At 27.1% G+C, this 13,250-nt stretch overlaps 1 protein-coding gene across 2 annotated transcripts in view; it reads right to left on the reverse strand.

Annotated features, from left to right (window-relative positions):
* LOC135957638 (galactose mutarotase) overlaps positions 1–3,351 on the reverse strand; it is a 37,766-nt gene extending 34,415 nt beyond the window's left edge. The window contains exon 1 of one of the 2 annotated variants that reach the window (XM_065508424.1): positions 3,032–3,351. In XM_065508424.1, coding sequence (XP_065364496.1) covers positions 3,032–3,142 — 111 coding nt within the window. In that variant the 5' untranslated portion in view covers positions 3,143–3,351. The remainder of the gene's footprint in view (positions 1–3,031) is intronic. The other variant, XM_065508423.1, reaches the window with a different exon arrangement.
* Positions 3,352–13,250: the final 9,899 nt, after the last annotated feature.

Raw genomic sequence — 13,250 nt, forward strand, 5'->3', positions numbered from 1 at the left:
GAGTTTTTCAGTGCTCTTTTAAATGGTACTTAAATGGCCAACGTTAGTTATTTAAAATTTATTTAAGTTTCATAAACTCCAAAGCAAAAACTCCACTTCCGATGCGGTGTCTTCTTTGTCCATTTTCTTACCAATAATTTTATTTTTTAATAAACTTTAATTTTTTTATTGGGTAAAACGTACAAATTTTTGTTTTGGTTGAACACCTGTTTTATGCAAAATTATCGATAATTGTTTGACATTTAGTATTGCTACCATAATTCTATCATCATTTAAATAAGAAAAATTATATAGCACTGAAAAACTCGGCTGTGCCGAATCTTATATACCCTTCACCAAATTATACTTCAAAATAAAAATTTTAAATATTTTTAAGTAAACAAAATTAATTTTTATTTTTAAAAGTAGTTTTTTTAATTTTTTTTAAGGGTTTTTTTCTTTATTCATTACAAAAAATTCAAATTATAAATTATGCCTCAGCGCCTTAAAGGCTTTTTAGAGGCAACATTTTTTAAATTTTTTTTTTTCAAATTGTTTTTTAAATTTAAATTTTTTTTTAATATTTAGTAAAAAAAAATTTGGTGAAAAAAAATCGGGTTAAAAAATATTTTTTCCGTTTTTGACCCTACAATGGGTCCAACATACTATGGTCATAGTAATCTAGATATAGGTCAAAAATAGAGGTTGTCCTGGTTTTTTCCTTATATCTGGACCGATTTTCTAGATTTTAAACAGCAACCGAGCCGGAAGAATTCCGGAGATATTGATGTATGAATCGGGTATGTAAGTTATTTGGGGGCTTCGGAAAGTTGATTTCTACAGATAGACAGTCAGACGGACATGGCTATAATCGAATACAGTATCCATCTTATATATCAATTGTATTGCAAATTAAGTTAAAGTTCTAAATTCGAATCTTAATTATGTACTAAAAGGTGAACTGAATTTACATTTTTTAAAAAAACATAATTTTTTGGGATAAAAAATTCAAACCCCTACATTTTAAAAATCGAATATTCTTGATTTCTCAAGGAGTCCTAAAAAATAATATCTTCTAAACAAGTTGTTCCAAAATCGATGAATCAACTTTTTGTAAAACGGACAATAGTAAAATTTTGTATTAACAATATAATATAAGTTTTTTTTTTTAATTTTGTTTTTTTAAAAATACATATAAACTTACGGGTACAAACTTGGGGATTTAAATTTTGAAATGGGGATTTTTTGGGGACATCGACTTTCAAATTGGGGACATGAGGTAAACTTTGTCTGGCAACACTGTGTGTGATAGTGATCTAAAATATATATGAAAAATATTTTCACATTTAATTATTTTCTGTTAAATTGTTGATTTCTAGATTTGGTTATAATTTAGATTCTAAATTATAACCAAATCTAGAAATCAACAATTTAACAGAAAATAATTAAATGTGAAAATATTTTTCATATATATCACCTATAATTGTCTCAGATGTAAGCCAAATTTTGGCCCTAGAAAGTTAAAATTAATACAGAAATGTGATAAATGCAACAATATAGAAAGTTTAAAAATAAAATAAGTAAAATTACAACAAGAAAAGTACAAAAAAAATAGTAAATTCTAAAAGTTAACACTTTACAAATAACACATTAAAAATATTTAAAATTTGTTAGAAAATGTTAAAATTTGTTCGAAATTGTTAAAAATTGCTAAAATTTGTTAAATTGTTAAAAATTCTTAAAACTATTAAAATTGTTAACATTTGTTAAAATTTGCTAAATTGTGTTAAAAAGTGTCTAAAAATATTTTACATAATGAGTCTTTATAATTTTTCCCATAATTGTTCATAAGTTTGTTTTTAACTAGTGAAAGAAATATTTAACTGTTATTATGTATTAACTTTTATTCTTTTTTGTATTCAGTTTCTATATTAGCAAAAGCAAAAGTCATAAATAATTACATCTGTTAAATGCAAAAATTTATGTTATTAGCATTAAAATTTTTATATACTAAATATTGTTAATTGTGACATTTGCTCATGCTAATTACACATCTTTCTAAAAGATTCTCAAAAGTTTTTTTATGTTAAATTGTTTAAACATGTATCAGTGTTATTTGTTTGTGAACATTTGTACCGCAACATTACCTCAAATGTAAGAGAAAGAGAACCTGCAGCAACACTACAAAGATCTTTGGAATGTCAGCAGCTGAATAAAGTGAGTTTTTTATGTTTGTTTTTATATTCAGTTTTATTCTTTCACTTACATTTTTATTTCAAAAGTATTATTGATTTTGATTTTTGTTTAAGGTGACCAGCTAAAATATTGATTTTTTATTGATTTTAAATCATTTTAATGTTATTTGTTGCATGCCGTTTTATTAAATATTTATTCATATATTTTTGCTGGAAATCTTCATTAATTTAACAAACTTTTTAGTTTTGATTCATTTAAAACTTTTAAAAACATTTTAGTAATATTTCATAATTAAATTTAACTTTATATTTTTTTTTATTTTTTTTAAAATTATTTTTTTTTGTTTATTATGATTAATTTTGTTTCATTAAATATGTATGCTTAAGTTAATTTTGAATCTGTTTGTTTGTTTGATCTGGGAAATTACGTTGTGGTAGGTTTTTTAAAAGGGATCATAAAGTGTTTAAAGTGTAATGGATATTTTTTATTATGATCATGGTAGGGTGGGCAAAGTCAGTACATTCGATCTAATGACTTATAATGTAAATCAAATTGAGTTAACATTGTAATTTGCATATGTCTAAAATCTAATAAGCACGCATAAAAATAAAATTTGTTACTAGTGTATTATTGTGGCTATTGGACAGTGAATAACCGAACCCCCCAAATTTTCGACGAGCAATAAGGCCGGTGTAAAAGCGTGCTACCTTTTCATGAGTCCTCATCTACATCTGCCACTGTGTTTATTTTATTAAGATCTTCGATGATACACGTTACAAAATTTACGATTTTGAAAAATAATTTTGACGATTTATTTAGCTAATATGAGATAGACATTATATTATTATTTACTCACCTGTACTTTCATTTTCATATCATTTTGCAAGGTAAAACGCTTTATTTGCTCCGATTGTTTGTTGGTCGGATTAATCGCTGTTCCAAATAGATCCTCTGTAACACGCACCATTTTTGTTAAGTAGTTCTTATTATTTTTAAATAGCAAAACCAAAGAAATATGTATGTATATGTTAATGAAAAAATATGTATATTATCTATTTAAAGACAAACTTTTTAATATTTATTTGAATATAGTATTTAATAATATTATTAAGACAAATTTATAGAGCGTTAAACTGTTGTGTACGGTGTGTGTAGACGAAGCAAAAAGTTCGCGAAGCAAACTAAACTCAAAAGCAGGCAAAGAGCATATTTTATTTGCTTTTTATTTTAAACTTTTTATTATTATTATTTAGTTGTTCTGTTGTTGCTGCTGTTGTTGTTTTTATTGTTATCAGTAGATGTTCTTTTATGAAAATACTTATATACACATAAATATTATTGTATTTTTGAGTGTATGAATATGTGGTTGCCATACGATAAACAATTTACAAAAGTCGGATGAAGGTTGTTGTATACCAAAAAAATTTGATTATAAAAGCAGCAAGTTTTTTGTAGTTTATCAATGAAATTTTTATGTATATATGGTATACTTAGATTTATTAGGTAAATAATACAAAGTTATTTAAACAAAAAAAATAATAAATACATTTTTTGGGAATTATTTTATTGAATTAAGAATAATTTGTAATTTATATCTATGGCAAGTCTTTAAATATGTATTCAAGAGAGCAAATTAGATATTCTTAATCAGAGATGAAAATATTTGCACTTTTAGTATTTTCTCTTGGTACAAAACAGAATACTAAATGTTTATACAAGTTGCATTATTATTATTTTTTGTGTCAGAGACTAAGGCTGGGTAATTTATCAAAATTTTAAACATAGTTTAAATATATTTTTTATTTAAAATTTTGATAAGTTACCCGGCCTTAAATAACTATTCTTAAGTTTCGGAAACATCCTAATATAATTCAATTTTTAATTTTTTTTTCGAATTTCAAAAGGGCTCAGAAAAGTACCAATATCTTTTAAATTAGCGCATAATTATATCACATTTATCATCTCTGTTTTCAGATGCCTCAGTAGAATTCAATTGATAATTTTTAAACTCTTTTGGAAATTTAATATTTTTGATAATAAATACATACACTCTTAATAGAAACTACTGTAATTGTGTTCTCTTCTGAATTCTCTGATAAAATTAAATGATTTTATATTTTTAAAGCTCTGCAAAAGAATTCATTATTTATTTAAAACAAAACAAAACATTTGAGGTTTTGTTCTGAACTGACCCAACTTAATAATTAATGAAGAGTCAATAGTTGATAATTAAAAAAAAATATATAAAACAAAACACAAAATATATTTTTTTAATTTTCCTTGCGGTTTTATGCGACCAGTATTAAGTTGGATTAAATTGTAATTTTGGTAATTTTTGATAAACAACTAATTTCACATTTTAAGCAAATATACCCCTATAATTGTTTGATAATGTGCATAAATACTCTTGCGTTTGTAATTATGCAAATATAATGGACATACAGCAGAGATGGAGAATATTAATTTCTGGCAAAATATTATTATATTTAAATGAAATCGAAATGCAATATAATAAATAGCTGCGCAAATTTATGACTTACTTCGAAGATATTAAAATGATTTTATATAAATTTTATTACCATCCACTTATGTTATGAAATTTCTAAAAAGATTTCGGATCTAGTGATAACAGTTCATGAGCTGGACGGTTTAAAAAAATTAATTTTTTTTATGCTTTTTCAAATATTCTCTAACCATATACCATCACAGAAAACGTATTAATTTTTCAAAATTACAATGTTTGAAACATAGATAAATACACATAAATCGGAAACTCTCCTGTCAACGACCTAACTCAGTTGTCAAAAACCCAAGTGGCAAGAATTATTAGTAAAAATAAAGCTTTCATGTGTGATTATTTTGAGTAATTTTTTTGTTAGAGTTCTCTATCAAAGATTTTCACAAAAATTAGATTTTGATGGCAAAATTCAAATAAATTTTTTTCCAATTTCATATCCATTTTAGTAATTCCTTTATGTTAAAAAAATTTTATTTCTGAATGTAAAAATCTCTATGCTTTTGAATAAATACCAAGGTTAGCTAGCGATTCAATACTGTAAAATGATTATTTGGATTATTTCGGAAACGGTGACTTAGCGGTAACGGTATTTTGGCTTATTTAAGTAGCGCTGAAATAGGTAACGATAATTGCTGTTATTTTGGTTACGATATTTTAATGCTAACAATAATTTCGGTCTGACTTATTTTGTTAATAAAATTTACAAAAATGACAAATAATTTAACCACATTGTTATTGTATTACATTTAAAGTTATGTATGTATGTATGTATGTATGTATGTCGATTTCAATAAACTAAATTGCGGAAAACAATAATTGGCTTTTTTTACAATTTAAATTTATTTATAGTATATCGGTAACAGTATTTTAACGGTAACTGTCGTTGCAGTTATTTCGATAACGGTAGTTAGATAGATACACGCAGAGAAAAAATATAGTTGGGCATGGTTACTGTAACCATTTCAATATTGTTACAAGTTTTTTAACTATATTATAGTCACAGTAACCATTTACATGATTGTGGTAACCAAAATATTTTTAATTTACGATTCACATGATTGTATCAACCAATGGTTACAGTAAACAAATCTATGTTTGTGACAACCATTCATATGATGAAGGACTTATCATATTATGGTGTTCTCGGCTTAAGGCTTATCATAATCTGAGAACAACATATTATGATAAAATTAATCATCATAAATATGGTTGTCACAAACATATATTTGTTGGTTCATCTACTATGAATTGCAAGTCATTATGTTTAGTTTTCAAAAGTGTAGACACAATGGAAAACGAAGCCAGATATAAAATTGTGCACATATATCTAGAAAATCCGACTTTGTCGGGTTAAAAGATAGCCAAAATCTGATTTTCGGCAGATATCAGGTCAAAAATTGTACGTCTTGGTTTGAAGAGTCAAGTTTTTCAGACATGTTTTTAAAGAATTTTCTGAATTAAATATAAAAATAGAGCTTAAAAAGGCGATGCTGTCATTTATAAGACATCACACATCTGATACAAAGTTTTAGCCAAGTTGTCATTACTCAAATACAACTATGAAGTGGTATAATGAGAATAATATTGATGTACCGAACCGATTTTAAGTGGCCACTTCTTTATAACGTTAATCACGAATTTGGTAAATTTCAACATGCTATAAACTCCTGTTCCAATATCGTATCAATATACCAATATACCAATATACGATTATATGCCGAAAATAAAAATTGGACCTATCCAAGCAAAATAATAAATAAATGAACTTCTTCCCATACAATTAATTGCATGTATATAAATTTAACAGTAAAATTTAATATTTAGCAATGATAGCTAACATTCATTGACTAAAAAAAATATTTGTACTGAAATTTATTTCACGCTTAAAAATAGGATTGATTGATTTTCCAATTCAACTCAGTGTTATTTTTTGTCACTTTTCTCGAACTAAAACTGGGTGTTGCTTTGTTTGTCAAATAGAAAATCTTGATAACCTGTCTAAAGTGCATTGAATGTTGCATGAGAAGGTTGTGCATTGATAAAACAACAACATACATATGTACAATTGTACATACTACATACATATATGTATGTACATATGTTTGTACGTAAATAAATTGAGTAGTAGCTGGGCTCAAAGCTCAATTCCCAGCTCTGCATAAAACTTGACAAACATTTATGCAAGCCCAACCTAGAAAATACTTGTATGAATGTATGAATGAATGTGTATTTGAATGCATGAAAGAACGACTGTTTGAATGTTGATGTTGATTTGAATTGTGTTTTCACTCTTACAAAAACCAAAAACGGCAACAACTGCAACATCACAACAAGTGACAAACATTTATTTTGTGGTTCTCTTTGAGCATTTTGCATTTACAAGTTTTGTGTTGTATTTGTTTTTGGTTTCTTTTTTGTTGTTATTTATTTTTCTTGTAGTTGTTGTTGTCGTTTTAGTTGATTTGTTTACTTGAGGTATTTGCGGAACTTTTCGAGTTTTTATGCAAAATAAAGTGATAAAGAAAACAAATACAAATGACAACAAAAATATGTATAGTAGTGATAAAGAAAAAGTTTATTTAGGAAAAATTATCAAAAAGCAAAAAACAAGAATTCCAGAAATAAAAAAATAAACAAAAACATAGTTGTAGTTTGGAAAACTTTTACTGGCCAACAAGTTCCTGTGTCCATGCACTGTGATGAACTGTGTTGCTCTCTGCTGTGTTTAAAACTGTGTTTATTAAAGTAAAAAATCTGTTTATTTGTGAAAATTAAAAAGTTTTGTAAATTGTCTTTTTCCTTTTTGCGTTAGTTTTTTTTTTTTGGTTGCTGTAAAGTAATTGGTTTATTTCAAATGTGTTAAACATATTTAAGATATTTACCACAGATTCTGAGAGGTTATGTTTAGTTGGTTATGTTTTTCTAGAAATATTTTAATAAGTGTGTTCGTTTACACCATAATTTTTACTAAATACATAGTTTCTTAAAATTTTCGTTTTCGTACACAAAAAATACCTTTTGTATTTACCTTTCGTTACTACTTTAAGAAAGGATATTTGTTTGTCTGTATGTTGAAATCAACTTTCCGTAGCCCCCAAATAACTTATAAACATAATTGATACCTACATCAATATATCGGGTTGCTATTTAAAATCGAAATTAATGTAGACAATATGGATATCTAATGATTGATATTTCAAAGTCCATTTCAACGATGTATATAAGGCTATATTAATTTGGAACTACATTGAGTCAAAATTGGGAAAAATATTTTTTAACCCGAATTTTTTTTAGCAAAAAAATGTTTTTGTCATACATTTTTTTCACTAAATTAATTAATTAAATTTTTTTTTCTAAAAAATTTAAAAAAAACAATTTCGAAAAAAAAGTAAATTTTTTTTTTTCAGTTTTTTAAATTTTCAGAAACAATTTGGATTTTTTTTTTTAATTTTGTTAACCTAAAAATATTTAAAATTTGTATTTTAAAGTATAATTTGGTGAAGGGTATATAAGATCGGCACAGCCGAATATAGCTCTCTTACTTGTTTTGTTCTTGATTTGACAAATTTCATTCGTTCTCATCGATCCCAAAACCTGTAGCTAAAAGAACAAACCAAAAAATTGGCTTATACGGGAATCTACCCGGTATTGTTTTCTGTGTTTGAAAGTCTAGCTGCTTACTCATTACACATAACAGGTACAACCGTCTAGCAATTATTGCAAACTATTCTTTTTAAAATTTAATTAAAGAATTGTTTGGAAATGTACCACTTTGTCCTAATTTTCCAAACTTTAAATAAAATGTCCAACCTCAAACCGTTATTCGATTTTGCTAAAATTTCAATATAAGGACCTTCGGTGTTCAGATCGTCCGATGTTGGGAGCCCCCTAATGCATTTCAATAACATACCAGATAGTTAAATTTTGACCTTTAGAATAAATTCTATACATTTAATTCCTCTTTAAAAACCTCATTTACTCAAAAATTATTACATACATACAATTATGTAAGGTCAAAAAATTGTAATCAAATTTTAATACAGATTTCATTAAATAAATGCTGCATCAAAATTAACATCGTTTATCAATAATTTATTTCTAAAATAGTTTTTTTGTTACAGAATTTTACACAATTACAAATTTACATCGTATGGTCGTTGCTGTTTTTGTATATACAGTGGTGGCTTTATAATTAGAAACGATGTTTTAAGAAAATAATAACGTAATGCAATTTATTGTAAGATCTACCTGTAAATTGTAAGTACCGTTATTTAACAAGTACATAATCAACATTGTTTTGGATGTAAAATGAGTTCAAATTAAGAGTATTTCCCAAGTAGTTGCTTTAAATTCTGGACATATCGTATTATTAGTTACAAAATGATCTGGAAGTCTGAAGCCTAAGGCACGAAGATGATTGAATTACACAGGTCAACAGCAAAAAAAAGTCTTCACAAACCACTATATACATTTGATGCATCATGATTATCTAAGTACAAAAATGGTAAAATTTTTTAATTGTATGTATAGATTTTTTTCGTTAAAACAACGAACAAATCTTCTAAGTTTACTTCAATAATAACGGACTAACTCTTTTTGAGTTATCATAAATTTTGTGGAGAAACGTCTAAAAAAATTCACAATTTTACAAAAAAAAATAAAAAAAACTTCTACATAGAATTTAAAATTTGGACCGTATTTGTACTACTGGAACCACAATACATCAAAATTGTGTAGTGGTTAAAAAAGCCTCTAAAATTTTTTCAATTTTGTTGCCCTGTGTTATTTGTAGTGACATTAAGAGAAATCAATTTTTTTCTAAGTGCGAAATGAAGGCTGAAATTGGACAGCAACTAAACGTAGAAATATCCACACGGATACTAAGGAGTCGCTTAAAAGAGTCATGACTCCGTGGGTGCATTGTACAAAATGACAAGTAAGAGTGTACCGAATATAACACTCAATTATAGACCGATTCTTTGAAAAAAGTTGGTAGAAAGAGTTAGGTTCATACAAAACTTGCTTATGTTCATTTTCATATCGTGATGAATTATAAAGCAAGCCATTTTCTAAGTATAAGGACTAGGAACAAATATTGCCACATTTTCAAACAGCCTTCCGTGGGGACATTTGTATGAGTCTATGTGAAATCATGGATCGATATTGACCATTTTCTATACCAAATATATTTTTATCAACAGTCAGCTAGCTACTTTCGTTTGGGCCCTATCATCTTTTCAACAGACATACTTAGATTATATCTTTTCACATGTTTGCAAGTGAGACGTCCACTAATGAAATCCTTAGATTCCAGTTTCATTATGAAAACTGTTGTTTCTAATTATAAGGCCACCACTGCATATGTGCGTGTATGTGTGGCAGGCAATTCGATTGCAGACATGTTTTATTTACTGCTACTACAACAACATTTTAATGAAAATTTAAACATTTTAGTTCATTACATTTAATTAATTTAATCTCTTGTCCAATGTATTTAGTTTAGGTAATAATTTTTGATTAATTCAAAATGTTAGCAAATTATCATAATTTTTAATGAGTTTTTGTATTTTTTTTTCCTTCGTTTTACTCATTTAGTTTTAGTTTTTAATTTGTCTATCCGCAAAATTCTACCATAATCATATTGTAATTACTAATTTTTAAATGCACAAAAACAATTCAGTTTGTGTGTATGTACTTTGGCATTGATGTTGCAGTTGCAGTTGAAGCTGCTGCTGTTGCTGCTGCTGTTGTTCTTTTATGTTTTATATTTGTTTAACCCTTGAAAACATGAGGTCAATGTATAAATACAAACAATTCCAACATTATAAAGAGCTTTTGTGTAAATTCAGAAAATGCTAAAAATAAACTACTATAAACATATGTATTTAAGTGTGTAATAGAGTCTGTCTGCCTGTAAATAGCTAAAATGCATTTCTATTCAGTTCTTAACAGCATATGCTGTAGTTTGCTGTAATTGTTGATAGAGGGTTAATTTAAAATTACATTTATTGGCTGCATAATAAAATATTATTATTTAAAAATACATCCATACATACTATATGTATGTATATATGTGGGTATGTATTGTATATTTGTATTTAAACCAAATACTTACAAATCTCTATAATAAATAATTTAAAAATACAAATTGCGTCGAAATACATCACACACAAAAACACTGATGCATTGGTTGCACTGGTTGCATATGCAGCAAAAAACATAATTTTATTTAAAATTTCAATTAACCCTCAGAATAAATAATTGCATGAATTGAATGTATGAATGAATGAATGGAAAAAGCGTGAATGAAAGAGTTGGTGACCGGCTAAACAAAAAAAAAAAATACTCTTAACAGAAGTGAATATCAGTTTGTATTTCATGTTTTTATTAGTTTAACGCTGTTGAAAACAACATTTTCGTTGTTATTTTTTTTGCATGTTTTCTATTTATTTAACTAAAACATCCATCCACTCGCCACTAGCAAATACTCCAGCGACCAACACTACTAGTTACTACAGCTATGTGTAAATGGCAGTAGTAAGTATTTACATATTTATTTATTTGTTTACTATTTGCCCTAGTACCATTTATTTATTTATTTATATTCGTATATTTATTTTAAATATAAATACATTTGACTTGTTTTTGACCAAGCAAAATATTATTATTATTATTATAAATAAGGTTTAGTTTTTTTGTTTGGTTATGTTTAAATTTATTTCATCAACCTCTAAAAGGTCGTTAAATTACTGAAAAAGGACATGTGTTAATTTGAGCATGTCATTTGTACCAACGTATATGTATCTATGAATGTATGATTGCTTGTATCATCTACGTGTGTATTTTGGTTACCTGCTGGTATGTTACCACAAAAACTAAAAAAGAAAAAAATAGTACTATCGAATTGAAATAATTTTAAATAATCAGTTTTATTTGGTTTTGTGGGTTCTACTTTATGGATGTAACCAGTATGAAACACACTCATATGTGGTTGCCACTGTTTGTGGAGATCAGCTCAACAAATGTTTGTCTTGTTGTTGGTAGAATATTATTGTATTTTTTTGTTGTTGTTTGTTTTTCACATGGAACTTCATCAGGATATTGTAAAATGTTGACGCAATTGAGAGGAGAACAGTGACGTTTCTTCTAAGGTGAACAATTGTTATCCAAAGAGCCTAATATTTTTTCATATCCTTTGTAATTATAAAATTTTACTAAACTATTGGGAATTTTTATTTTTTGTGAATAAGGACTAGTGACAAGAGTTGCACTCTGTACTTAGAACTGATTTGTGCAAAATTGTATCAAGATTGCCGCAGCATCAACATATTTATGACTAAACAATATTCAAACAATATTCTGGTGAGCATTTGTATGAGGGGTAGGTGAAATTATGGGCTGAGAGAGTATTTGTTGCAAATTCCAGCTAGCTAGCCCATTTTGTTTGTGCCCTATCGTGTTTTCAACAGACAGACAGACAGACGGACGGGCTAGATAGCTAGATACTTTTGAGGGTCTGCGATGAATATTTGGTATGACAAAATCATTATACCCCCCATCGTACATATTAGTATAGCGTGTTGCTTCAGCTATTCGGCCATGCGATATTTACATCGAATGGTTCTTTAAAACCATTCTTTTATAGGGATCTTAATAATATTTATTACTGTGTGTTCGGTTGCGGATGGATAAACCGATTTCGGTCGGATTCTATTGTTTATCCTTTGGAATTTTAAAGGCCATTTAATGTCCCCATCATGAAAAACTGAGTACGCAGTGTTGGCATACTTCCATGTTTCTCGTTTATATAGATTTTTTCATGTCTATGGTAAAAATATTGAAATTGTTATAGGGTGTAATACGCCCAGCATGTAGATCATTGTAGTGAGTTGAAAATATATAAATTAAACATACTGCACTTGAGATTACCAAGGGACGCTAAGTGACTTACTTCAGGTGGATAAAAAAATACACTATCAAATAAAAATTCGCTAAATTTCTTAGAGACACTAAAGTGAATTTACGCTAAATTATTATGTATAAAGTAACTAATTAAATTATGCTTGACTACAAAGTGCACATACGTAGCAAATGATACAAAAATATACAAAGTAGAGTTCCCAAAGAATCGAATAATCGATTAAATATTAAGATATTGTTACGTTTTTACCTTTTTAAAAACAGTGGTTTATTTACTTTAAATAAACCGGATACTTTTGATTGCAAATAAAAGCAGTTTAGTAGTTTAAAATTTTAACAACTCTTTATTTATTTAAATGTACAAAAACAACAGTTTAAATAGTCACTATATGTGTTTTTGTACAAATACACTTACGCACACACACTTAAATTACACAATTTAAAAACACACTTTATAATGTACAAGAATATACAGCACACTTAAAGGCAGTTAATTTAATAATGATGAATCAAATTAGACTGACTTGTTTGGTGTTCTCACGGTCAATTTATATTACACTGCATTACAAAAGCTCTATTTCTACAATGATCTTCAAACCAGAATATACGAATTTTAGAGCTTTCGATGTTAATCATT

Source organism: Calliphora vicina, chromosome 4, assembly GCF_958450345.1.
Source record: "Calliphora vicina chromosome 4, idCalVici1.1, whole genome shotgun sequence".
NCBI lineage: Eukaryota > Metazoa > Arthropoda > Insecta > Diptera > Calliphoridae > Calliphora > Calliphora vicina.